Source organism: Myotis yumanensis, unplaced genomic scaffold, assembly GCF_028538775.1.
Source record: "Myotis yumanensis isolate MYYU_CA2020_CCGP unplaced genomic scaffold, mMyoYum1.0.hap1 SCAF_11, whole genome shotgun sequence".
In the NCBI taxonomy this organism is placed as follows: domain Eukaryota; kingdom Metazoa; phylum Chordata; class Mammalia; order Chiroptera; family Vespertilionidae; genus Myotis; species Myotis yumanensis.
In genome coordinates this window covers 37,306,064-37,333,907 of record NW_027223762.1, presented here as the reverse complement: position 1 = coordinate 37,333,907, position 27,844 = coordinate 37,306,064, and the positions used below count along the sequence as shown (strand labels likewise).

Here is a 27,844-nt window from a genome sequence, read left to right as displayed (position 1 = left end):
TACTTTGAAATGACAATTTTTTAATGGTGTCTGTTTGGATTCAGTGAACTTAGTCTTTCCTCACTGCCCATTTTAGACAGAAATGCACTAAAAGTGAAAAAGATTTTTTCAGTGTTAATTGTGCTTTATTATTCTCTTAGGAATTTGCGGATTCCCTTGGAATTCCATTTTTGGAAACCAGTGCTAAGAATGCAACGAATGTAGAACAGTCTTTCATGACAATGGCAGCTGAGATTAAAAAGCGGATGGGTCCTGGAGCAACAGCTGGTGGTGCAGAGAAGTCCAATGTTAAAATTCAGAGCACTCCGGTCAAGCAGTCAGGTGGAGGTTGCTGCTAAAATTTGCCTCCGTCTTTTTCTCACAGCAATGAATTTGCAATCTGAACCCAAGTGAAAAAACAAAATTGCCTGAATTGTACTGTATGTAGCTGCACTACAACAGATTCTTACCGTCTCCACAAAGGTCAGAGATTGTACATGGTCAATACTGACTTTTTTTTTATTCCCTTGACTCAAGACAGCTAACTTCATTTTCAGAACTGTTTTAAACCTTTGTGTGCTGGTTTATAAAATAATGTGTGTAATCCTTGTTGCTTTCCTGATACCAGACTGTTTCCCGTGGTTGGTTAGAATATATTTTGTTTTGATGTTTATATTGGCATGTTTAGATGTCAGGTTTAGTCTTCTGAAGATGAAGTTCAGCCATTTTGTATCAAACAGCACAACCAGTGTCTGTCACTTTCCATGCATAAAGTTTAGTGAGATGTTATATGTAAGATCTGATTTGCTAGTTCTTCCTTGTAGAGTTATAAACGGAAAGATTACACTATCTGATTAATAGTTTCTTCATACTCTGCATATAATTTGTGGCTGCAGAATATTGTAATTTGTTGCACACTATGTAACAAAACAACTGAAGATATGTTTAATAAATATTGTACTTATTGGAAGTAATATCCAACCAAACGGTGATAAGTATTGTTTTAATTCTTATGGTTAAAGGGAAAGAGAGCCTTGCATTATTCCTAAAACATCCATTTGTGTGTGCAACCAGGGCATTGTAGACCTACCTTAGAGCAGCATCCATTATGCTTTCCAGATAATATACCTAATAAATGACTTAGGGAAGCTTTCTGATGGGTAGGATTTTACCCAAGCTTAGTGGTTCAGGGAGATTAAATTGTATGCAAAACAAGTTTAGGATGTATGCTATATAGTCTGTTATCTTCGATTCTTCTCTAAAACCATCTGAAATGGCTTCATTAATCAATACTTTAATTCTTTTATGTGTTCAAGGTGCAAAGTATCACCTTTCCTTAATTGGCAAATGATCAGACTAACGCATGTGCTAATATTTCTTCCGTGCTCGGGGTCAGATGACAACTATTTTATCCTCCACAATTGTGTAACTTAGGTTGGAGGAGAGGTAAAGCATTAAAGTAGAAAGAAGGAAAATTTTACTATTTGATTGCCCTAATTTTAGAAATGTCCCTAATAATTAATTGAAAACATGAACGTTAGATGGGAATAAGTGAGAGAAATATATTTATTTCCATGGAATTTTGCACATGTGAAAATTTTGTTAAATAGGACCTTAAAGATTCTAGGGTTTGTTTTTATTGTGAGAAACAAAAATCTTTTGCTAATACTGGCATTTTAAGGTAATAGAAATCAAAGACTGTTTTCCTTGGGGTTGAAGGTAGCCGCCAAAATATTCTTTACTTAGGGGCTTGGGATGTGGTTGTTAGCAACATATTTTATGGTGGGGTCTTGAATTCAGTGATAAAATTTAAATTAAAAACAAGCCAAAAACTAAAGGTTTTTATTTTTATTTTCACTAAACAGGCAATTGAAACACATGGTACAAAAATAAGTGGTAAGATTATTGTAAAATGAAATGGACAGAATATTCCATTTAATTTTCCATCTATGAGAATTTCACAATAAAATCATAGTTTTACTTTGTATTATAGATGTGCTTGTTGGATCTATTCATCCTCTCATAAGGCAACTGAACTCAAATTACCAAATTGTTATTTGGGTGAAGATTTTTTAAAAAATGTTTCAAAAGGTTGTTTTTTTTTTTTTTTTGCTTTACAATACGGTATAAAGGGGGAAATAATTCAGAAACTATCTTCCAAAGTAATAAACGATACAAATGTTAGTGTGACACCGTGCACTTCAGTTTTATACAGCAAGTTGTTCAAACTGTCAGTTTATTCTTGGTGAGTTGGCAAAAAACATTATATGAATTTAAGATGTAAGCATATTTACATACTTAGTTTTGAAATTTTTAGTGTTTTTTCTCCCATGACAGTCAAGAATGGAATGGAGTGTACCTAAGCAAGATGTTTCAGCATGCTCCATTGTTTGCTTTTATTAATATGCCAATAAATGCAGTCTTGAAAAAAAAAAAAATCCCATTCCTACCCCCTTTTCAAGTATACCCATTTCAAGCTACTATGGGCTTTTATCTAGTCACCTGTTGAACTATAAACTGTAAGTGGCTGCCATGAAGTAGCTTATGTAAGAGTAAGCTAAATCTAAGCAGTGCAGTCTCTGGGAAATCCTTGCAGAATGATAGCTTTTCTGGTCTAAGCAGTAACTTCCTATTCTTTGACCTTGGATTGAAATTTCCTTTAGCATACATAACATGTTGCCATTGCAGCATATTTTTACATCAACCCTTCTTTATGTTCCCATTTAAGCTTCAGAACAACCCTGTGTTGTTGACATTGTATTTGATTTGCAGATGAGCTCAGCCATGGAGCTGCAACAAGAACCTAGGTCTTGAAACTAGCAATAGAGTTCTTAGTACTGCCACTTCCCTGTGGACGTAACTTTTACTAATTTAAAGGGACTACTAGGAAATTTTCTAACAGGTAAATTTGGGATTGATAATCACACTTATGCCACCATAGGCCACTATTGTCCTTAAGGCTAATGTGTACCCCTGTGCACTGGCCAGCCAGGCCACTTGAACTGTAACTCAGCCATGTTGACTCATGGAATTGTTGCTGGCATCTTCCTAGGCTGAAACAATTTCAGCTTCAGTTTTAAGGGAGGTCTTCAACTTTTTATAGCACTGTTGAAGATGTAATTAGCCACTGTGTTGATACTCCTTAGTGGCATTCTCAGCTAGGTCTAGAATGAGCATCCTTCAGTCACACTTTATTTCAAAGGGGATGAACAAAAATCTTCTTGAGTTCATCTCTAGGTAAAGTAGTACTTTCTTGGGAAACAGTACTTTGAAATAAAGTACCCTGAAGATTTCTACCATTAAAATTACTAGGTTGAGTCGGAATAGAATGGCATATGCAGTATTCAATTACTATAACTCTAGCCAGTTTGTTTCTATAGGATTGTCGTCAGTTTTTTTTTCTGACCTATAGACTTATTTTCATGCCTATCAAATAGTACTAGTAAATAACTGGGTTGAACTCTTAATGGCTACCCTGTAACATACTCAGTGGAAAGGCATGTACCATTTTATAGCCACATCAAAGGGAAGGTGAAATATAACAATATAAAAACAGGCTATTAGACATATGTGCCTTTTTAACCAGTTCTAAGCTGTTAAAATCTATGTATGGAATCAAGATTAATATGAAGAATCATAATACAAGCAGAATCTTCATACATAGTTTAATTCTGATCATGCCCTTAAACTAAGCATTATGGTAAATCATACCACAGTAGCAGCAGGCACTTGAAATACTGAATTTTATATAGCTACTATTGAAATTTTATATCATTTCCCAGTGACTATGCAGTCTGAAATTTTAAAGCAGAAAAAGTTACATTTATAATAGGACTTTAGTTCATATGGATGTGGGTGAGATGGCGTTAAAGGTTATGTGGCTCAGCCCCCAAAACTAAAGTCCTAAATTTCCTTTAAAGAAAGTAATTTGGTATTAAATGTTTTGTTCTGAGGGGTATCGGAAGTTGCTTGTGAGAGTAATTGTTCCATCATCATCTTCTTTTGATTCAAGGTGACTTGTTCATTCTTTACAAACTTAAAAGATCTTCCTTTTTAAAGCACCTTCCTGAAATGAGAATCTGGAAGGAGTTTGAAAAAAGATCTTTAAGTGCTTATCTCATATATTTAAGTATGAAGAACCCTTTCCTTAAATCTTAGCCCACTATAATACTAAGCTTACATGGGGGGAAATGTGCTTTTCTCATTCCATGTTAATTCATAGCCCAATAGAAACGAACTGATTTTTGTTTTTGCATTATCTGTGGTTACCGGCAATGGATGATTGCTTTGCTTTAAAAGCTACAGAATCTATGTTTTAAATGGTTGATCTGTAGATTTAATTCTATCAAGGTACTTACACGTCAACTCCGAAGCAACAAAAAATTCCTTTTTGCCCTTCACTATTTACAGCCTTAGTTTCTGTAGCTAACTAGGCTGTATGATCCTATCCATGCCCTTCCCTTCCCTGACCGTGGACTACTCTTCCACAGGAGAGTAGGAATGGAGGGGAACATCCTCCTCGAGGTACCCTTAAGATGGCTCATTAGTCCACAGCCTTGCTGTAGCTCAATGGCAATTCCCAATGTCCCCAACACACTGTCCTTTAAGATATTAGTTAGGGAGGCAGATGGACCCCTAAGCCCTGAAGATGACAAAAGGTCTAATCCCCTAACTAATTTGTAGAGGAATCTTCTATGAATTTAGAGAGTTAAAGTCTCTTCTAAAGTCTTCTAAATGGGACTTACAAACCTAAGCTTCATTTTTATGAAAAGACCCAAGTTCCTGACCAACCAACCAATCACTCAAGTCCTCTTGTATGCCTGAGAGTACTGAGTATTTGGTACCTTAATTCTCATACCAGCTTTCTTTACATGATCTCAGTGCATGGACTAGTTTAGGAGCTCTGTCTGCTCTTTTTAACTGGGCAGAAGGGAAGAAAGACCTATAAGACTATTAACATTATTTTATCAAAAGACTGCAAAGCCTCATGCTCTTTGCTGAGAAGCACCAAAGGAACACTTTAGTTTGGAAGTATTCGTTTTAAATGAAAATAGTAATTCAATAGCCCCTTATTTCAGGGAAGAGAAAGGCATTTAGCTAGTACATTAGCTTTAAGTTTCCCCCTTGGTTATCAGTGTTAAATGGCTCTTACTTTCTTCCTGAAAGTTTCCCACCAGCCAGGTTTTGGGACACAGATTACATCTCTGCCTGAGAAGATGCCTGAAAGAGAAAGAGAAGCATTTGTTATAGGCAGAATGCTGTAGAGGGGGGGAAATACAACAAACATTTTAGAACCAAAACGACTTGCTCAATTTCTGATACAAATACAGGGACTCCCTGCTCTTGACATACGTGGATTTTATCCTTTACCTTATTTTGTCATAGTTCTAATCTGGAAAATCTGAGTTAGGCACCACATTTTGATTGGAGAGGCAATTGCAGAGATAGTATGGTCCAGTTGTCCCAAAGTGGGTACCAACTCCCTACACTCTCTCAGCCCGTCTCTCCTATCATTCAGTTGGACCTTTCCAGAGATCAAAAGAAAGTTGTACTATTAAGTTTCCAGGCATGTTACCCTCAACTATCCCCTCCTAGCCTTTTGTGGGAAAGGGAGGTGTGGGGAGTTACCAGTAACTGGGTCTATAGGCACTGGGTGCTGTCAGTAGTTGCTTGGAGAAAGAGTATCAAATGAGTTGGGTGAGAAGAGCAAGTAGGTATAGGTAAGTTTTGCTGCTGTTCCCCTTGGGTGCTGGTGAAGGGACTGCCATAGAAATGGGAGCATGGCATCCTAGTCCTCAGCAGGCAGCACGGGTGAAACAGTAATGGAAAACACAGCAGTGAGCCTTTGTCCCCATAGGAAGACTCACCCACCCGCCCCCCACTTCTTCCTGGCAATGGTAGCATCTCCTCTCCTAGCATCTCATTTAAAAAAAAAAAACACATTTTTTTAGCCTCACCCAAGGACATGTTTCCATTGATATTTTTTAGAAGGGAGAGAGAGAACGTGAGAGAGAGGCATCAGTTAGTTGCCTCCTGTACGTGCCTCAGTAGGGGATTGAACCTACAACCTGAGTATGTGCCCTGACTGGGAATTGAATCCACCATCTTTTGGTGTATGGGAGGACGCTCCAACCAACCAAGCTACACCGGCCAGGGAAACATCTTATTTGTTTTAATAGCTCTTGGCTCAAGCTTCTAAGAAACAAGCAAATGTCAGAGCTGTACCCTAATCCAGCACTGGGGTCTGAGGAGGGGTGTTCTCTTGGGTTATTCTACTTACCAGGCTCATCCCAGACACATCAGCACTACTGTGTGCCACTGGTGTGTCATCAGGGATGAGGGTGCAACCAGCCAGCATGTCCACAGAGGCTAAGATTGTGTCATACAGGTGATCTGCGTGGCTCTCCAGCTCGCTGGGCTGCTTTGAGATCCTCCTGAGGACATCCTTTAACACTAACAACAATTAGACCAAAAAAATCATGCAAGTTATTTTCAAAAGAACATACAAGAGTAGCATTTTACATAATGGTTTCAGAATGTCTACTCTTAACTGACCAAGAAATACTATTGCACTGGTGGATCTGTTAACTTATGATTAAAGTGAGACAAGAATTTCTCTGGCTCCACTTTGGAATTACGTAATTCATAAAAAAGCAGGCATGGTTCTGTGGTGACTGGTATTATCCGACTTTTAGAGATAAGACTCAGGGCACACCCAGATCATGTGGAGCAGAAGGCTTAAATGAAAAAACAAGCCAGTATTAGGGCTCCTGGTCTTACTACCAGGTCCTATTAGCTTCTGTTGGCTGGGGGACTATCATTTAGCATGTGCATGGGTAGTCTGGTAACATTTGGGGATCCCTGTGAACCCCTTTTCGTGAGTTCTAGAACGGATTTCAAAAAAAAAATCTAAAATCAAGCAAAGACAAGATGGTTAGCCAGCCCGGCATGGCTCAGTGGTTGAGCGTTGACCTATGGACCAGGAGGTCATGGTTCAATTCTGTCCTGGCACATGCCCGAGTTGCAGGCTCAATCCCCAGTGTGGGGTGTGCAGGAGGCAGCCGATCAACGATTCTCTCTCATCATTGATGTTTCTATCTCTTTCCCTCCCTTCATCTCTGAAATCAATAAAAAGATATATAAAGTGTTCATCTGAGAAAGGGATGGGCTAGGTTCAGAGTGCATCCCATACAACAAGCTTGTTTTTTTCTTAAAAACCTTTATTTCCTTTGTTAAACAGAAAGCCTGCTCTAGTTTCCTGTGCTTTTATCAGCTGTGTTAACACTCCCTAGTTTCCTGCCTCAGCTGCACATCTGCCAGCAGTGGAAGGGGGAAAAGGGAAGCTGTGTATCTGCACCGGATGCTGACGGGTGGGCAGAAGCGCAGGCTGGCTGTGTTGAGATCAGCCCCAAGGGAAGCCACATCAGTGCACAGTCATCAGGGCAAAGTGCTGTCCTGACAACTCATGAGAGCGGCGAGGGGAAGGCCTGGCAGAGGAACGCAGCCAGGGTGCACTGTACAGCTCGCCTGTGAGGGCACCTGGGATGGGCTCTCCCCTCCACGTCCACCAGACCTTTGCCCAGTCTCCTGTGTGCTGTCAGTGGAGTTCAGGGGACTTAGATATTTTTGAACTTCTATTTTAGAATGTTAGTTTGGTTGGAGTCAAGTAAAAGGAAAGCTGGGAATAGGAATGAAATATTCCCAGTGAGATCTTATGTTTTAACTAGAGCCCGATGCATGAAATTCGTGCAAGAGTAGGCCTTCCTTCTCCCAGCTGCCGGCACCAGCTTCCCTCTGGCACCCAGGACCCCGGCTTCCCTTGCAGCCCCAGCTTTGTCCGGAAGGACATCCAGTCTAATTAGCATATTACACTTTTATTATTATAGATTTTATAGAGACCTGGTTCAGCTTGAGGCCAATAGGTTCCAGCCATTTGATCCAGTATAATGAGTAGTTTGTTGAGACAGGACTGTAATGAAAACCTGCCAGATTTCTGTGGAGAGGCCTTTGGCAGGAGGCTGAGATCGGGACATTTTGGGGGGAGTTCATCTGGCTTCTCATCCCCAAGGTTATGCTGTGGCAGAGGCTGGGGAGCAGTGTCTGTGCTTGGACTCTTACCGTGTGCCCTGGAGCAGCGATCACCAACCTTTCAGACCTCATGGACCACCAGCGGTCCGCGGACCACCCGGTTGGCGACCACTGCTCTGGAGTACACCTAGCTGGAAAAACCCTGTGAATATCAAGGAGAACTTGTGATTTCCACAAAGCAATCAGGTTCCTGGTGTGCCAAACAGGACGGGGAGGGGCAGTGTGTCAATCTGAAAGAGACCGGATACACAGAGCCTGAAAACTACAGAAACCCCCAAAGCCTCTTATTTTGACAGTAAAACACTCTAGACTCCTTTGAGAGAAAGGCAAAGTGGGATATTTTTATTACAAATTAAGCACTGAGAAGTTTTCTGAATTGTTTTTTAAATGGAGGTCAAAGAACCTGTCGCCTTTAAGAGGGCCATTGTTACATGTGGGCTCTGGGAAGAGTTTCCTGGTATTGAGCTCCTTCCCTTCCTGCTCAGGCCCCTGCCTGCACCTCCAGACACTGACAGCAGCATAGGAGCCAGCATATAAGGGCTGGAGCCAGGCTGCCATTCCTTGTGTGACCAAGGCAAATTCATCACTCCACTGGGATGACAGTAATAATAGTATCCATCTCACAGGGCTGTGATTAAGTGGAAAAAAAAGTGAACTGCTTCAGCAGTGTCTGGCACACAGTGTTCAGTAAAGTGCTGGTGTGATTACAGGTAGCAAAGGAGCCTGGCATACTGAATTTCTGCCCCAATCAAAACCAAAAAAACCCTAGTGCAAGAGAATACCAGAAGAGCCAAAACAACGGCTTCCCAAGGGCTGGGGATTGCAAAGGTCTCATATAAGTCACTGGATAAGCACTACCCCTTGGAAATCCCTGCAGTGTCTCCATGGCTCCTTCAGTTCTCAACCCTGGTGATTTTTCTTCCCAGGGGACATTTGGCAATGCTGGATATACGTTCGGTTGTCATAACTGGAGAGGGGTGCTACTGGCATCTAATGGGTAGAGGCCAGAAATGCTGCTAAACAGCTTAGCATGCACAGGACACCACTTTCAAAGAAGTATGTGGCCCAAAATATTGGTAGTGCCGAGGTTGAGAGCAACTGTGCTCTACCACCTCTTAATATGCACCTGCCCACTACTTCTGGTCAGGAAAGGGCAGCCTCAAGGCCTCTCAAGCCCGCAGGCCCTGCCCAGCTTTGCTTATACTATTTGCTTCTAGCATAAACACCATCTCCAAGTCTGAGGCACAATATAGATGGCCTTTTAGCAATTGGATGTTGAGTCTCAGGAAACTAGGGGCTGCTTTTAGGGACCCATCACTTCATTGCTTTAACCTAGCATTCTCCTACCTCATCCTCCATATCAGATCCACCTCCAGCAAGGGTAACACCATCATAAATTCTTGCACCATGCATGCTTTACTGTATTCTTGTTTGTGATTTTAACATTTTTCTACCTTGGAAATCCAAGGTAGAAAACAGGCTTGAGCTTAGTTTGTGCACCACTGTCCGCCCTGTCCCCTCTGTCCACTTCTTCAGTCTATTCCCTCAGACTAGATTGACTGCTCTTGAATCCTGAAAGAAATTCTTCCTGAAAGCAGATAACCAGAGAGGGTTCTGCCTGCTGGGAAAGGAGAGGAAGCCTCGAGGGCTCCCCATTGTGAACACCCTAGCCAAAAACCAAGGACATCTGGATTAAAACCAGCATTCCCACCCCGGACACCAGGAAAGAGGAAAGCAGAAGCAAGAGTGTTGCTCTTACAAACTTGACACTTGACTTCTACTCGGCTTTCCTTTGACTGCCTGCTACATGGTGCAGCTGCGGGGCAGTGATGATGTGAGGGGCTGACAGTCTTGGGAATCCAAGGCAATGGGTGCATGTGGGAGTGGCTTCGGCACTACTGGCTCCTTACCAGTGAGTGTGTGGAGCCCTGGACTGTTGCTGACAGGCTGGCTAAATTCAAAGCCTCAAGCATCTCACCTGGGGTGTTATCCAACAGGCACTGAAGAAGAATCTCCCCTTCCTCTAAGACATTCTCCGCCAGGGACTGGTGTTCATCTATGTCTTTCTTAAATTGCTTAAAGTATATCAGAAAAAAAAGAAAAAAGCTTCGTTACTTTCATTTTATAGAAGTTATTAAAAATGATCCCTTGTAGGGTAGCTTGAGTCCCCTCTAACCTAGAATGTAAACCTACTGGTCTTCAGGACTCTCCAAGTAAAGAGTGTGAAGTTGAACCACCTCTTTGGAGCCCAAGGTAAATACAGAGGCAATCTTTTTTTTTCTGTTTAAAGTTTGACAAAAGAGTTTTCCCCCTTGGTGGAGCCTGGCTTATCAACAGGGAGTCAGGGCTTCCTTCTTGTGCCACACCTCACAGGGTAGGTTTTCTTTAAATTCACAGGCAATGGGATTCTTAAAAAGTCCTCTATTCTAATGGAACTGGCAAGTAAGAGCCACAAGAGATGCTGTTAAGGTGACCACAGGGACTGCTGCCTCCCGTATCCTCCCTTAATATCCTGTTCTGTGTAGACTTTAGGCATCAAGGAAGCTGAGTCTCCAAAGGAGCTCATCTGTTTCCCCTCACAGGTACCACTCCTTGTCGATTGTTTTTGATGCACCTTTAGCCCCTAGGTGTAAAAGTCAAAGCCATCACCACTTTTAGTATAGGGTGCAGAATGTGTTTCACATTCTGGTTATAATTTTCCTCTTGGATTTACTATATTCCTGTGTTCAGCCCTAATACTATGCTTATTATGTTATTCTTTAGTACCCTCGATGTCTATATGCTGTCACAAACCCACTGCTATTAAGACAACGTATGTGAAATAGAGTCCAGTTAAAATATTTGAATACATACCCATAATCATGCATATATTAGGTATGTAACATGGGTCAGAGTAGCTCGTACATGGGGAAGCGGGTGACGGAGTGGTCCCACGGTTAGTTGTGTGTATGACACGAGGGCTAGGCTTCACTGACCTGCAGGGATAACTCCCAGCTCAGATCTCACCTCTACCCACAAAGCAAGAATGTTGCTCTGGTTGGCCTGGAAGTTGATGCACTGGACAGAATGAGGGACATAACAGAGGGAATGGAGTTGTTTCACTTGGCACCTACTCTGATGGGGGTGGGGCTGAGGCACTCTGGAAAGGCCACCCAGGTAAGTCTAACAAGGATAATTTCCTCTCCACACAATGATATTGCCCTTGGGCCTCTGAGAGGTGGGCCCAGCACATGGAGGACTCATACTCAGCTTTGCTTAGTGTATTCGAGGCAAGGAACTCTCTGCATAGCAGGCAGTAGCATTCCCACTAGTGTAGAGCAGCTGGCCCACCCAGATGAGGCTCCTCCCTTAAATTTTACTTGGCTGCCAAAACCGGTTTGGCTCGGTGGATAGAGCGTCGGCCTGCGGACTGAAGGGTCCCAGGTTCGATTCCGGTCAAGGGCATGTACCTTGGTTGCGGGCACATCCCCAGTAGGAGATGTGCAGGAGGCAGCTAATCGGTGTTTCTCTCTCATCGATGTTCTGGCTCTCTATCTCTCTCCCTTCCTTTCTGTGAAAAATCAATAAAATATATTAAAAAAAAAATTTTTTTACTTGGCCCCAAGTTGGAAAACAAAGGCCCTCCATCCTGCCTGGGTGTGGTGGGAACTCTAGGCTCAACCCAGCATGGTGTGGCCCTGGCTCAGGAAATCACAGCCTCTTTTGCTGAAGGCAATCGGTCAGGTTAAAATGTGGGAGAAATTCAAAGAACTGTCCCAGAAAAACCCTTTCTAGACTAGCATCAGGCTGAGACCACAAACACCCCTGCTCCTTCATTAGAGGTTATAAAGATTTGGCCAACCAGACGTGCCAGAAGTCATGGTCAGGTCAGTCAAGGTTAATGTTATGTTTAGGGTAACTGTATAATTTATCATCCAATTCAAAACACTCTGGGGAGCCTATTGATAAGTATGCCAGAACAGTAGGCACAAACTCACCTAAATATTTTGACCCAAAGTAGTAATCAGAACCACCATTAAAGAGATTTTTGAAATTAAAAAACCTCAGTTTTTTTTAGAGGCAAAACTCCCCAAAACAAAACACACTGAGAAGCAAATAGAGCTGTGTCTTTGTATAAATACCATCAAAATGCCCTGGGTATGTTCTGGAGTCAGTATAATTTCAGCTTAAACACTTAAGTATCAGTCAGTGCTGTCCAACAGAACTCTGTGGTGATGGAAACGTCCTACCTGCACTGCAGCCCCTGGATCAGTGGTTCTCAACCTTCTGGCCCTTTAAATACAGTTCCTCATGTTGTGACCCAACCATAAAATTATTTTTGTTGCTACTTCATAACTGTAATGTTGCTACTGTTATGAATCGTCATGTAAATATCTGATATGCAGGATGGTCTTAGGCAACCCCTGTGAAAGGGTCGTTTGACCGCCAAAGGGGTTGCGACCCACAGGTTGAGAACCGCTGCCCTAGATGAATGTGTGACTAAACCCGCGGAAGGTGGTTATTCCAACTAAGAAGTCTGGATTTTTAATTTTAAATAGCCATATGTGCCTAGAGACTCCATAATAGTACAGATGTATGCGTCTCAATCCCTGAGATATTTGGGAAATTACATTGGAAATCACCCTTAAGTATTTTTGATTGAGGATAAATGTATTTTCTCTATTTGGCTTAGGAAATAACTGATACATTTTAGTTTTTTGGCATTAAGAATTTGAAAAGGACCTATGATTCGTTTTCAGGTAAAAGTCAACTGAGCCACAACATGCTATTTAAGCTTTTACTTTGTCATCAAGTGACTTAGCCCCCTCTCATGAGTATTACCCGGTAAAGCTGCAGAGAAGACTTGAGACTTGTAAGGCTGGACTTGGGTGGAGTCAAGTGGTCGGTAACATCTGCTATGTTATACAGCCAGTGGATCAGCTCGTCTAGCTGACAGCAAAATGTCTGTGTAGACAAATAAAAGACACATGCTGTTTACATTTTCAAAAGGCTAAAAATATCCAGGGGATTCCGATGGACTGCGCACCGGTCCAGAGCATTCCTTCACTTGAGGCTTTGGTCTCTTGTCCTCCCCTGCCTGTCCGCACCCCATGACTCCAGACCTCTGCCAGGGCAACAGAACAGCCCACCTTGGTTCTGTCTCCCCTCAGCCTGATATGACAAAAATGACAGACTCAGAAAAGCCAGCCCTGCATGTGAACAGAGCAGAGGTGAGGGCAGGGATGGGACACAGCACAGAAGAGGTATGCCTGCCACAGAAACCAGTTCCTAGCTCAGCACCACCAACTATCAGACTGTTCCTGGGAAAAATGTGGACATAAATGACTGGTTATGACTCACCTGAATGTTCAGCTGACAACTGACAATGCACGCCCATTCTGCTTCCACACTGCTCAGGGAGTAGGGCCCCTAGAATCCTGCCAGCTACTCGCCCTGAGGACGCTGTGAGCCAAGCACTTTACCTCATCATTTCTCTATCTTTTACCACAAAGGAGGGTACATGCTAACATTTCTCCTACCTGCTTTACAGTACGGGACATCTTGGGCAGGTTATTGCCCGCCTCCAGTGCTAGGAACCATCTCATGGGTACACGGCCCTCTGGCCGGCAACCCTGCTGTGGTGCAGATGGGGTATCCACGTGCTCACCTGGGACTCTCCCAGTGTGTGTGCAGAGAGCCACATTTCTGAACATACCTGTGTCAGGACTACGCAAAGCCCACCCTCCCTCAACACGAATTATTTCATTTAATCCACACAACACCCTGAAGTGTCACATCTCATTTTAGAAAAGCAAACTCAAGAGATTGAGCTGAATTCCTAAGACAGCAGTGCCATGATTCAAATTCAGATCAGCTGACAACCTTGTTCCCAGATATTCTTGGTTGGTCCATGAGAGGTTCAGTGGCCAAGCAGTTGAGGAAACGGTACATCTAATAGCCCCTAACTCTGCAGTTACACCACTTTATTAAGTTGAAGCTCTGAGAAGGCCTGCAGTCAAGAGAGCACTTACTTGTGCAGAGTACCTCTTGATCTTCAAGGTCAAGAGCTTTGGGAAGCAGCTTGGGGTGGTAGTCAAGATCTCAGGCTCCAGCCCTTGCTAACTGTAAGTGGGCAGATTGCCTAACCCTTTGCTGCCATTTTCTCTGTGAAATGAGAACAACAGTCCTTATTGGGTAGCGAGTTGTGAGGATTAAATAGGATAAGGTACAGTACAGTGCCTGGCACATGAAGTGTGCTCAGTGTTACTAAGTTTTGTTATTAAATCAGTGGGCAGGGGGAAGAAATGAGACACCTTTACACAAGCCTCTTAATGTTGAGTTTACCTTCACACAGTGCATGAGTGATTCTTTTCCCTGCTCTCTTCCTCTCCTGGGAGGCTGCCCTTTGCGGTCTGGGTCCAAGAATGTCTGCTGGTCCAAAATAACTGGTAAGGAGGAGCGTGTTCTCAGAGGTCCACAGGAGACCCCCAGTGCCTGGCTGCTCACCAGACTGCTGTCCCCTGCAGAGTCCCTTGCATGGAGAAAGGAGCGGAGCAAACAATGGTTCTGCTCCTCAAGTCCCCCAGGCCCTCTGGGGACAGCCCCAGAGGGAAGCTGGCTTTGGCTGGAATCCGATGGGAAGGAAGTGGGCCCATCACTGTTCGACACATCCAGGGAGCTCTGCCCTTCAGCAGCTCTGGTGGGCAGGGTCACCAAAGTGGGAACAGAACCTAGATACGAAACCAAGCTAGAAACCTGTGTCAGCCGAGTGGGCAGGGCAAGATACTCATCATCACTTTCTAAGTCCTCTTCTGGTTTCCATCCAGACTCCATGCAGGCAGGGCGCTGGACACCTTGGCCAGCCCCCTTCTCTCTTTCTGGCCCGGATGAGGGCCATCCTCTGTCCCATGTCCTCAGTTGGGGAGGGCCCACCTCGAGGTGCTTGCCCGCGGTCCGCCAGTCCTTCATACCCCTCAGGGCTGGGTCTCTCCTTTCCCAAGTAGTATCCTTGCTGCCTGCAGCTCTGGGAGTAGATGTGAGCTGGCTACAAGATGCCAGCCCCACGCTGCCCTGCTCCTGGGGTACTCCAGAGTGCCACCGTTTAAAGCTTGGTTCTCTGGGCCCAGAGAATGGCAGGGCACTGGCAGCCGCTGGTGGGCAACTGTGGGAGACATTAGTGGGTGACTTTAGAGTGCTTGCTGGGGAGACAGAAAAGCTATCCAGGTCTACACCTGAGTCCTGCAGTACAGGATCAGCCAGCACGCGGCTTTCCAGATGCCTTGGGAGCCGAGGCCTGGGCCTAAGTGGGTAAGTATAGTCCAGCAGGTCTTCATACTCTTTATTTGGGTTCCACAGGGGGGAGCGGCGGTCAGGGGAAGGCGGCAGGGAATCTGGCAGCACGCAGGCCCAGTACTCGGCTTGGAAGGATAGATGCCTCCTGCGCAGCCCAGGACCATCACCCCCAGAGGACACAGGCTGTGGAGACCACTGGAGCTGAGGCCCTGGTCCCACCATGGAGGGGGCCGACTGGGGGCCAACCAGCTCCAGGGAAGAGACCTTGGCAAGGGAGCAACTCTGAGGCTCCGCCTTCTCTTGGTGTCCTTGGGAACTGCTGCCAGGTGATGAGGCAGACACTCTGCAGCTAGGAAACGGAGGAGCAGTGGCACCTGGGCTCACCATGGACCTCCACTTTGACGAGAAAGGGAAACCTGAGATGTGAGGCTGTTGGCTGAGGGCCAGCACCCGCGGTGACTCCAGGGGGGATGGGTCATCTTCGGTATCAGCATCATGTCCTGAGCAAAGGGCTGTGGCTCTGGGAACGGTTGTAGCCTGAGGTAGCTCCTCTGAGGCAGAAAGCCTGGTGTCCTCCATCTGCAATGAGAAGAGGGAAGAAAAAGTGATAAATAAGCTACATTTCTTTTTTTTAAACATAGATGTATCATAGTTTTACTTATTTCTTTTTAAAAATATATATATTTTATTGAGAGAGAGAGGGTTAGAGAGATAGAAACATGGATGAGAGAAGAACATCACCGACTGGCTGCCTCCTGCACATCCCTACTGGAGATGGAGCCTGCAACCCAGGCATGTGCCCTGACCAGGAATTGAACCTACGACCTCCAGGTTCCTGGGTTGATGCTCAACCAGTGAACCATGCCAGCTGCGCTACATTTCTTTCTTAGATGATAAATCGGGAGTTTTCTTTGGGGAGCCCAGGTGACATTCAGGAGAGGTCTTGACATGAGTCTGCTACCCGACGCAAGAATCAGATAGAGTGCTGCTAGTGGCAGCATGAAACTCTTCCCCAAACTGATCCTACCCTCAGCCCTTTCAAGAGTTCTTCCTCCAGACACCCTGCCTGTGGCATGCAGAAGCTGGAACACATTGCCTAGCCTTTCAGAAGAGGATAGATGAAGCCTCAATCATTCTGTCACTGACAGGAGACACATCCAAACCCACTCAGCTCAGCTCATATGCCAGTGGTAATAAGTAATGGCAAAATGATCATTCGTCTCAGCCTCTTTACTTTGAAATTTTTATCTGCTTGATCTTGAAGAACTTGCCCTGAGGGAGGCCGACAGCATAGTAGTTACAGCCAGGGGCTTTGGAACAGATAGACCTGGTGCTAATCCCTAACTGCCACCTTCCAGATGTATAACTTTGAGCCTTGCTTCCCACACCTATAAAGTGGGGATAGTAATAGCACCACTTCCTCAGGACATGAGGATTACATGAGCTCATGTGTGAAAAGCACAGGGTGAGAGCTCAACACAATAGGAGTTACAATAAGCAACAGACTCACATCATGAAACAGCCCAATTGGCTTACTAGTATTTCCTGCCTCACTGAGTCTCTGACTCACAGGTTCCCTGAGCCTCCCACCACCCTGGCTCCCAGGCAGGTGGGCCCAGCTTGTTTTCTCCCACAGTCACGCTTAGAGGCTCCTCGCAGGCGCAGGATGGGGCTCCATAGGGGCAGCATGCAACAGCCAAGGCCACAATGACACTGAAGAGATCAAAGTCATTCCCATGAAAGGCCTTGGCAAGCAGAGCATAATAGGATGTCAGAGCTGGGAGGGATAGGTCACACAGGTCACCTTCCAATTATAAGGAGGGCCTGAAAGATTCAGTGATTTGCCCTCGGTCACAGAGGCAGGCAGGACTCCTTCTCCATGTGATTCCCACTAGGCAAGACTGCCCTGCACTCAGGGAGGCCCAAGAAATTTTCCTTGCCCAGCAACAGTGCTGCCCACCACAGGGCAGCTTTGTGAGGTTTCCTGGGTTCCAAGGACATACAGTCTTAAAGCCCTCAGGAGACCACAGCCCTGGGCCCTCCTCCCTCAAGTCTCCTCAGGGCCCCCAAGGCCTTCGGATCACCAAGTCAGAAACAGGACAGGGCTCCCCCATTGAGAGCATTCCTGGCCCACCCCTCTGGGTCACTAGTCTCTTAAGGAACAGGGGATGCTGTGGACAGAGCCCCCTGCTGGCCTCAAGGCCCAATTCTCCAGATGAACCTGTAAAACAGAAATCACCTCACCCAGGCTCCCCCAATGACCCATCTTGTACAGGGACTGGGAAAGCATGTAAAATGGTGACAAAATGCTGGCACGCACTACCAAAAGACAGCATTAGGCAAATCTACAGTGCCACTGACCTTAGTAGTTACCTGGCTTCCCACAGAATGCAGATCTCCTGTCCCCACACCGGCAGGAGGAAGCAGGCAACTGAGAGCAGGCTGAGATGCACCAGCCACTGGCTCCCTGCTGGTGTTGCTGGCCTGTGACTGGCAGGCTCCAGAGGGGCAGCAGAGAGGGGCAGGTAGGCCCTCTGTCCCCCACACAGGGGAGGCAGGCCCTCCCTCAGCTTCCAGGCGTGGTGGCTGCTCCCCCCTCACAGGCCCCAGGGTGTCCGCCTCCTGCTCTCTGCAGCTCCACCGCCCACAGGACGGGGCCTTTGTGTCCAGGGATGCCTCCACCTCTGCCTTTTCTTCTCCCAGGGCCATTGGTGCGTCCCTAGGTCCGGGTTCTCTGAAGCCTTCAGCTGCCTATAAAGTGGGAAAGGGAGACAAAAAGATAAATTCTCTACATGTGTGTAAGGCAACCTTGCTTTTTAATTATTAAGAAAAACTTTTTATTTTTGGCCAAAGGAAAACAAACAAATGATGGCTACTTCCTTAGAGAAGAACAGAGGCCCAAGACCAGCGTTTCCTTGGCCCCAAACCCTTCCGAAGGGAAGGCAGGAACACAACATTTTGTCCTCTGCTTTTATGTGGCCTGTGCCAACCCCAGCAATAGGTCCCAGGAGGGTAAATGCAGGCCCAAATCAGAGGCAAGACTTAGTCCTCACTGAAGTCACCTTTTCGTCCCTGTCCCTTCAGCCCAGCCCCACTGGGTAAGAGGCCTGGCCTGTGCCAGCCCAGCTGCGGATCTGTTGTCAAAACGCCCCTGTCAGCAGGTGGCTCTGGCTTGGCACTGACTGCTCTGCTCTGCTCTGCTCTGCAGATCAAATCAGGGCACGCCCAGGCCTCGGCTGAACCCAGGGTGCTCTCACAGTGCCCACTCTGCCCTGCAGAGAAGGCAGGACCCTCTCAAAGCACAGAAACCATGCCCCAGGTTGTGGGGCAGGTTGAGAAGAGAGAGATACACAAGGCAGCAGGCAAGGAGGGAAGAAGGAACACATAGGAGGCGGATCTGAAAATAGGTCTGTTGCTATAAGAGCTTTGGGAACAGAAGGAGACCCCCTCAGACTAAGTGTGTAGGCTGCTGCTGGGAGCACAACTATGGGAGGACTTAGACGGGGAACAAGGGACCCTCGAGCACCCAGGATTTCAGCAGCTGCCTGAAGTACAGTGGGCCAACCCCAAAGCCAAAACTTGGACACAAATAGCCTTGTTTCCTCAGAGACCAGAAGGTGAGTGATGGCAAGCAGGTGGGAAGTCTGAGAAAGTGGAGGAAGCTGTGGATGTGGGCTTACCCTGCTCAGCTCACACACCAGGAAACACAACTATGTGAGGACAGCTATCCCAAGACCATCCATACAGGAGGGTCCTGCCCTGCCTGCCTGGGCACTGAGGCTCCGAGCCACTTCAGAGGCCACCCTAGGGCAGAGCACACACTTCACATGTACCCCCGTTTACTTCTCACAACCACATGTGAATAAACTAATCAGGAAAACTATTTTTTTGGACAATTTCAATATATGGCTGAAAAATAAAATGTATCCCTCCGCTCTTGTCCCTATTCCTCCCTAAAAGGAGCCAGTGCATGCAGGGCACCACGACAATGCCTGGCACAGTGTCAGCTAATGCCACCATGGTCAAGGGGGCTGTATGTGTGACAGAATCAGTGTAACAAGTTACAAGGAACAAAGTCCAAGAGAAGGAGAAAAAAAAACCAATTTTTCATATAAATCAAGCAAAATATTTACTTTTAGATAATGCCACACACAAAAAAACAACAGGCAAACAGTCTCATTAATTGTATGTATGTCTCTCATCTTCTGATACATATGCAGCGAACACAAAAATCTATTTCATCCTTCTCCTGTTTTGTTTTTGACATAAAAATAGCAAAATGTATGGGACATGCTTTTCTCTTCTTTCAAACAAAATCTCTTAGCGATCATTCCTTAGCCTTACAGAGCTTCCTTGTTCTCTGTATCACTGCCCAGTACTACAGTCCATTGTAAGACTGCACCCTAGCTAATTTCACCAGTCTCTTACTAGTGGACATTTGGGTTATTTCCAGTCTTTCGCTGTTACCAACTGCTGCGGTGAATGCACGAACACACATCACTGGCATGCATGCTAGCACCCCCACAGCATAAATAGCCAGAAGTAGAACTGCTGAGGCCAACGATCCCTGCATCTGTACCCCTGGCATACGCTGCCAAGTGCCCTCTATGGGATGGCATCAATTTACACTCCCACCAGCAGCATGTGAGGGTGCCAGTTTCCCCTGGGAGGCAGGTCCTTTTATTCTCATTTCACAGACGGGGAAACCAAGGCTGAGAGAGATTCCACGCTAGAACTGTGTGACTCCAGAACCTAAGCTCTTTATGAACCAACGAGGGAACAAGTCACAAAGCAGAGGCACACAAAGTAGAAGAGCAAAGAGACTGATTCAGGGACAGTGACCAAGTCCTGCCGAGATAGACTTTCATGGAGCCACATCCTCACCTTGTGGCTATTTAAGAAACTGCACATGAAGACGTTTACAGGCAAACTGTTCTCACAATGATGGCGATAAACTGAGCCCATGAGCAGGAAAAATCAGGGTGATGGCTGAACCTGGCCCCTAGCCCCTAGCCCAGCCGTGGGCAAACTACGGCCCGCGGGCCGGATCCGGCCCGTTTGAAATGAATAAAACTAAAAAAAAAAAAAAAAAAGACCGTACCCTTTTATGTAATGATGTTTACTTTGAATTTATATTAGTTCACACAAACACTCCATTCATGCTTTTGTTCCGGCCCTCTGGTCCAGTTTAAGAACCCATTGTGGCCCTCGAGTCAAAAAGTTTGCCCACCCCTGCCCTAGCCCCTAGCTTCTACTTCTCGCTCCATTCCTAAACTCCCTACTGGCTGGTGCTGGGCCCTGATAGGTGGCAGCTAATCTCCCTTTCACGCCCTGACAGTCCCCCCTCCACTAAAGGGTGTGGTTTTAAAACGGGGCTGGATTAAGAGGATGCTGGGCAAGAGACGGGTGCAAACGAATGATCTCTGTCTTTGTTTTGATGTTTTGTTTTTTGTCTTGTCTGGATTCCAAAATAGAAAGTGTCCATTTATCCCTGGGGGGGGGGGGGGTTGTGATTTAGAATTATAAGCTATTCAGGAGACACCTCTAGGTAACTTCCAAGTATACACACAAACCTGAGCTAGGTTAACAGTGTCGCCAGAGGCCTTTTAGCAACCAGTAAGGAGGTCTGAAATTTAAAGACTTTCATGGAAATGGTACTTCTGAAAAGACAGATTACAGGGGGTTATTTTCTCATCTGGATAAGCAGTTTCTTCATAATCTCATTTATTAATCTGACAAATTCTTTCCCCCCTGTGCTACACAAGTTTATTATGAGAATCACACAGATACATGTAAAAGAATAAAAAGAAGCCCATGAGAGTTCATTCCAAATTGTATATAAGATGCTACAGAATACAAAGAGAAGGGAGAAGTCACCTGGGTAGAGATAATGAGGGAAAACTCCTTGAAGTAATGACTGCTGAAGGCAGACCATTTAAAAAACATCGATCATGTTGAAGAAAACAGTGGCCTAGCAAATGCCCAGTTTTCAATTTCTAGGGCTTGACCCTGTCTGCACTTGCCAGGTGGGCATCTGTAATACTGCACGAAGGTCCAGCCCTCATTTACAGATTCTAGATTTTATACATCATCCTTTCTGACCATCTGGGCTTGAGAGTGGAGGTGTGGGATCTGCTTGGACCCTTCCAATGAGAGACAGTTTACTCCTTTTCAGAGCACCCAATGATCTTATGCTCAGTCTGATAAAAATGACTTGCTGGGCTGGACCAACACTGTCCCTGGTTAGTAGCTTTGAACAACCTGGTATTCTGCGTGGGGCTTTCCTGCTCCTAGCTCACATTTCACAGTGCTCCTGGGGGCTAGCAGCTCCGTGGTGGGCAGAGGCCTCAGTTGGCCTCCTAATGGAAGCACCAGTAGGTTGCATTGAGTGACTGGAGGCCTCAGGGCACAGACAATGAACAATGAATTCAACCCTCCCATCTGAGAATGGTCTGTACACACCATATCTGCCAAACCAAGAGACAAGCCACACAAGCGTCAGGATATTCTGGGGACCACCTGCACTTTGCTGTTAAACTTCTCCACTAGTTTCCAGGACTTGCAGAGGCCATATGACCTACCAGATATAATTAGGAGTGATGTAGGCTGGCTTGGCTTACTCCTAGCCTACAGTAAAAATATGCTCACACATCACGTATGTGGTAACACTAACTCCATGAGCCTGGACATCTGACCCTTCCTGGTGTCTGGTGCATCACCCTTGTGCAGTCCTGTCCCAGCTGCCAGGACTTCCTCCCACTTGCTCCTATCCCGGATGGAGAAAGGAGAACTGTGAACTGGGGCGGGGTGTGCGTGGGGGGTGGGGTGGGGTATGTGTGGAAGGATGCTGTTCCTCTCTTCGCTAAACCACTCAAATATATGAATGATCAGCTAGGGAGCAATCCTCCTCTGATCAGAAAAGGACTTTCCCAGAATTCTTTAAATCATGAGCTCCCTTTGAAACAATCTGATTTATACCAACTTTTTCTTGGAAGGGCCGTCTTTGTACCTGAGCGTGCAGACAGCCACCTGTACCAGCAAGGGCAAGGTGTTTCTTGACATAGCAAGCCCTTACCAGGTCAGGGGCCAAAACCCCAACACTCCTGTTATTTTCACAGGAGGCCACAGGTATAGTGGCAATTGCCATGCACACACGGGGGCAAAATCTGACCAGAGAACCAGACAAAGAGGCTCTCAGTACGGCTCTTTCTCACAGAACATGAAACTGCCCACAAGGAAAAGAGGAGGGGAAGGGTAGAACCCAGTGCTGTAGGTTGCTGGAAGGCTTCTGGGAACTAGACTAATAGGAAAAAAGGAGCTTAAAGGCAGAAGCTCATCTATATGTGGGAGGCAGCAGGAAAGGGGGTAAAGACATATGTGGAGGCGGCCAACAAAAGGGGCAGTCACAAGAGGCCCAGGCCTGCCTCAGAGCAGGGTGTATGCCAGCGACACTGTGGCAGAGGTTTGAGAATGGGAGGCCAATGGCCAAGAGCAACTGCCGTTCCACCTGCTCCTTCCCTGGCTGTAGAAGCCCTGAAGCCCCTTCGTCCTCCACACTGGTCCCGTTTTCCCTGTAAGGCAGGTCACCATGAGTGCTGGGTCCCCTCCTCTGCAGGTGGAAGTAAAGCAAAGTGAAAAGGAAGACCAGGCTTAAACTGCAGAGGGGAAGATATGACTCCAATGGGCTGATGCCATCCTCAGGATCCTCGGGTACCAGCAGCCCCTTCTCCCCCCAGGGCTGCTTCCCTGCCTTTGCTTAGTGAAAGAAAGGGTCCTCTGGGCCCTAGGAGGAGCCACTGGGTCCTGCTAGATCAGCGGTTCTCAACCTGTGGGTCACGACCCCTTTGGGGGTCGAACGACCCTTTCATAGGGGTCGCCTAAGACCACCAGAAAACACATATATAATTACATATTGTTTTTGTGATTAATCACTATGCTTTAATTATGCTCAATTTGTAACAATGAAATTGGGGGTCACCACAACATAAGGAACTGTATTAAAGGGTCGTGGCATTAGGAAGGTTGAGAACCACTGTTCTAGATCAATGTGGTGGGAAGGCTGTTGCCAGAACGCTCTCCAACCCCCTTTCTCACTCACTCACTCACTCACTCACTCACTCACCAGCTGGCTGACTGACTGGGACCACCAGACAGCCTCACAGCAGGCCAATCTTCTAACTTGTCCTGAGAGATCTTTGGGTGACCTTTAAAGAGACACAACTGCCACATCTACAAGGAACTGAGGACTGAGCTCCTAGCCACCCCTCCCCTAAACCCCAAGCTCTCCTTAGCAGTCAGCAGACTGTTCCCGTCCAACGAAGCTCAAAGTGCGAGGATGATGAGGACTGAACATGTCAATCAACTGTACCCTCTATTCCCACCAAGAGCAAGGCAGAAAAACAGCTTCCCTGGAACAAAAAATTGCTCCTACTGTCCCAGGAAGCTGGCCCTGGACCAGTTCCACAAGCCACTGCTTTTACTGTGCTGACAGTTTGCTGTGAGCCCATCAGGCTACACATATGAAGACGGATAAGAATCTTGCTGAATTTCTCAAGAGAGGCTATGAAGAATGTTACTCAAGTACCAAAACCAAAGGGTCCTATTAGAGAACCCAGGAGACAAGAATTCTCTGGTCTCAGTAAGAGAAAACAGCTGTTTCACTGAGCAGCCAGTTGATTTTTATAGTTAATGGCAAAACGGATTTTTAAAAAATATTTCCTCTTTGCTTTGGCTGCTAAGAAGCTCAGGACCAGATCTGTAGTCCCACCCCAGCAAAATATATAGGACAAAGAGGCAGTCATTTTTTGTACTGATCTTACCCCTCACTTTTCTCTTCTTTTACCCTCTCTGTCTCTATTACTTTCATTAAAAATCCTGTTACACTGAAAGTATCCTGGAGAGATTCCTCAAATCATTTTTTTGGAACAAAATAAGAGGAACTGTTAAAAAACAGAATAACCGCCCTGACCAGTTTGGCTCAGTGGATAGAGCGTCGGCCTGTGGACTGAAAGGTCCCAGGTTCGATTCCAGTCAAGGGCATGTACCTTGGATGCAGGCATATCCCCAGTAGGAGGTGTGCAGGAGGCAGCTGATTGGTGTTTCTCTCTCATCTATGTTTCTAACTCTCTATTCCTCTTCTTTCCTCTCTGTAAAAAAATCAATAAAATATATTTAAAAAACAAAACAAAAACAGAATAACGGGGGAAAAGCTCCTAAACCCAAGATTTCATCCCAATACCATAAGAAAACAAAGCCTGTTTATCAGTACTTCTAAAAAGCAAATGCAGATATTTTTGTTAGTATCTTTCTATTCAAAGTGTGTATGTAGTCCACGGACCAGCAGCATCTACATCACCGTAGAGCTTGCTGGAAATATAGATTCTCAGGACCCACCCCCTACACCTGGAATCAGAATCTGCACATGAGCAAGAGGTCCAGATGACTGGTAAGCACCATGTTTCAGAACCGCCAGGTTAGAAAGCCCATGTCTGCACTGTGAAGCAGAACTATACTGGCTTTATGCACATTCACTGAGTGCCTATCTTATGCCGGGCACACAGAAGAAAATTGATGGCCCTGTCCTTAATGTCTTTCCAATAGGACACTAGAAAAAGCTCACATCTTGTGACAGGTTTGTAATGGCTAATTACAGAATGTCACGGCTGGATGGGAGTCCCCAGAAAGAACAGCATTCCCTAGAAAGGATTCAAGATTCTCTGTGGCTTCAGTAAAAGCAGAATCAGAAATCAGAATTCTCCTGTGACAGTTACAAGTAGTGGTTTTGTTTTGGAAACTCCAAATAATGTAAGAGAAACTGGTGTGCAAAGGGAACCTACAGCTGGAAGGAAATGTATAACTTAGCCTGTTTCCTGCAGCCAGAAAGTGGTACAGGAAAACCTGGAAGTGAGGCAATCTCCCCGAGGGGTTACATCTGCAACCTCTAGGTCTGGCAACCAGGTCTAGAACCAACAGGAAGATTTCTTCCACTTTTCACGTTTACGAACAACTTTCAAGACAGGAACCAGTTTCTTCATGAGAAGAGATTTGTTGTAAGGAGAGAAGCGACCCCGGGCTCTGCCTCTCTCTGGCTGAACTAACCAACCATCCTAAAGATTTTCTGTCAACCACACCAGGACCCCTTTTACTCCTCTGCTCATTCTGAGTAGGAGGCCACATTTTGAGCATATCCATTCCCATCATAATACCTGCCAAAATGTTATTTGGCGCTTCAATCTCTAGTGGGTCGCAAGACTAAAAGCATAGAGAGTTAATTTCTATGGAATAGAGGCATACCTTGAGACATTTCGGGTTCAGTTTCAGACAACGGCAATAAAATGAGTTATACTATTTTTGCTTGAAGGGTCTTGCCTTCAATTTGTCTAAAATGCAACATCTGTGCAACACAATAAAATGAGGTTTGCCTGTATGCACTTTTACTGAGGGAGGCTGGGGTGGGATCTGAAAAGGTTTAAGGGATTTTTAAAAATCAAGAAACACACAGGACAAACGCAGACAGGTCCTATTAAGGGTCAAAAGCCATGCAGATATTTAGTATTAGTGAATCTGTTCAAGTATCTGTTTATTTTTATCCTAGCAACTGCTAACAGCTCCTGACCATTTCCTGCGTGCCAAGGACTATGCGGAGCACTTTCTGTCAAGTACTTAATCCTCAGGACCCATGGAGCAGCTCCCATTTTACAGATGAGGAAGCTGAGACATACAGAAGTTTAATCACTTGTCTGGAGTTAGTAACATGGAAGAGCTAAAGTCTGATTTGACTTGGAGGTCTCCCTACCCTGTAAGAAGAATTGGTCCAACAAGGTAACGAAAGTACAGTTTTCGTTTTGTACACTTTTGGGCTGTGCTGCTGGTTTTTTGTTTTCTTTTGGCTTCCTTCAGTCAGAGTGACTTGGATGTCCCAAGCACTGTGCCAGGGGCTGGGGAAACCACACAGCAGCAACAGAAGGCAGCCTACAGGAGGGAGTGGCGATCAGTTGTGGGGAGTGGGGAGAGCTTTAAGAAGCTTTCCCAAAGAGGCGAAACGGAGTTCTTTGCTCTTTTCTGTACGGAGTGGCCCAGAATGGATGGATCCAAGTGGTGGAAGAAACAGGGATGAGAAGTTGTGACCTCTACTTTTCTTTTAACCAAGCCCGAGACCCCTGACTTCTAACATCACACACTCTGCCAAGCATTTTAACAGCATTCTTCACAGATCTAGGAGCTGTTGGGGTACTTACCAATGCTGGCTGTCTTGGGACTACCTCCCCCCACCTCACACCCCCCACTTAATTCCCAGTGAGGTCCAATGTGCTCTGGCAGGTTTCCGCTCATTTTTATTGCAAACAATACACCGAACTCAACCTAGTCACCCTAAAGGGCCTGAAACAGGCTTTGGACAACGCGCCCCTGGGCTGCATACAGCTGCTCCCGTGATGGCAGCTGGAAAGGCTGGCCCTTCCAGGCATGAGTGAGATATCTCGCGTTTTCCCCTTGGCAGCCGTGGACAGCTGCATACAAGGCGACCAAAGCGCATCATTCGCCGTCATCTTCCCCGCGGGTCAGGGAATGACCCTGAGCTGCGAGCCTGGGTCGGAGTCGCTTATACCCCGGGGCACCGAGCCCTCGGCGTGGGCGCAGGGTCAGCGGCACAATCCCGGGCGAAGCCCGGAGGGAAAGTGCGTTCCCGGGAGGCAGCGGCCCAGCAGCCGCGCGGCGGCGAGTTCGCCGGGCCACGCGCGCCCCACCCCCCGCCGCGCTCAGGCTTCCCAGTCCCGGCCTCCCGCCGCCGCGCCCCGACCCCTGGCCGCGACCCGCGCCCGCCGTTCCGTCCGCAAAATGGAGGCGAAGGCACGAGGCGCCACGGCGCCCAGAAAGCCTTCGTGCCCTTCCAAGTGGGGGACGCGAGGCCCGGCAGCCCGCCCCGTCTCGCAGACCCGGAGAGCCCGCAGGGAACAGGGGGCCGGGCCGCGCGGGAGGGGACTTGCCTGGGCCGCCGCCTCCGGACCCGCGGATCCCCAACGCCCGCGCCGGGCACTACCTACCGCGCCTCGGCCGCTCCGGACGCCCCCAGCAGGCCTGCGGCAGCGCCCGCGGCGCCAGCGGCCCCATACGGCAGCCCCGCGGCTGGGGTCCAGGTGCAAACCGCTGCCCCCGCGCGGGAGCCCAAACGCTTGGGGCGGGACCGGGTGCCGGACACGCCCTTCGCATCCCTCCCGCCTCCGGGCGGAGGGAGCCTTGGGCGAAGCACGGCCAATCCCAGCCCTCGGTCCAGAGAATCGACCAATGGCGGCCCGCTGCTGCCAGAAGAGCCCACCCCTTGTGACGGATTGGCGTATGGGAGGCCGGATCTTCTTGGGGGTTCTTGGCCTCCCTCCCTCCCTCGCCTTCCGCGCTCGCCGCTCACGTTCGCTAGTTCCGTGCCCGTGGGGTCGTGCGAGGGCGCGTCGTCTGGCGGCGCGGCGGTGGATGGATGCCGCCGCGGGCGCTCTTTCCCTGCGTGTAGGCC

At 46.8% G+C, this 27,844-nt stretch overlaps 2 protein-coding genes across 6 annotated transcripts in view; one reads left to right on the top strand and one right to left on the bottom strand.

The window, feature by feature from the left end:
* RAB1A (RAB1A, member RAS oncogene family) overlaps window positions 1–1,964 on the top strand; it is a 40,522-nt gene extending 38,558 nt beyond the window's left edge. The window contains exon 6 of the mRNA XM_070429355.1: window positions 141–1,964. Within this exon, the coding sequence (XP_070285456.1) occupies window positions 141–338 (198 nt within the window). The 3' untranslated portion in view covers window positions 339–1,964. The remainder of the gene's footprint in view (window positions 1–140) is intronic.
* CEP68 (centrosomal protein 68) lies at window positions 1,624–27,460 on the bottom strand. Of its 5 annotated transcripts, XM_070429352.1 has the most exons (8): window positions 27,381–27,460; window positions 17,701–18,090; window positions 14,392–15,918; window positions 12,889–13,011; window positions 10,046–10,142; window positions 6,260–6,432; window positions 5,132–5,199; window positions 1,624–4,058 (listed from the first exon to the last, which is right to left on the bottom strand). In XM_070429352.1, the coding sequence occupies exons 2-7, from the start codon at window positions 18,046–18,048 to the stop codon at window positions 5,176–5,178; spliced, it is 2,292 nt and encodes a 763-aa protein (XP_070285453.1). In that variant the 5' UTR covers window positions 18,049–18,090; window positions 27,381–27,460; the 3' UTR covers window positions 1,624–4,058; window positions 5,132–5,175. The 5 variants fall into 5 exon arrangements, with proteins under 5 accessions (XP_070285453.1, XP_070285450.1, XP_070285452.1 ...); XM_070429349.1 differs by lacking the exons at window positions 1,624–4,058; window positions 5,132–5,199 and having other exon boundaries at window positions 6,206–6,432; XM_070429351.1 differs by lacking the exons at window positions 1,624–4,058; window positions 5,132–5,199 and having other exon boundaries at window positions 6,206–6,432; window positions 17,713–18,090.
* Window positions 27,461–27,844: the final 384 nt, after the last annotated feature.

Excerpts from the sequence above, each read along its gene's own strand:
- CEP68 (XM_070429349.1), bottom strand. The coding sequence starts at position 18,048 with ATGGCCCTGGGAGAAGAAAAGGCAGAGGTGGAGGCATCCCTGGACACA. Across the intron at positions 15,919-17,700 it reads GAAGCCAGGTAACTACTAAG|ATGGAGGACACCAGGCTTTC; the intron begins GTCAGTGGCACT and ends TTCTCATTGCAG. Across the intron at positions 10,143-12,888 it reads CTTCTCTGCAGCTTTACCGG|CAATTTAAGAAAGACATAGA; the intron begins GTAATACTCATG and ends ATATACTTTAAG.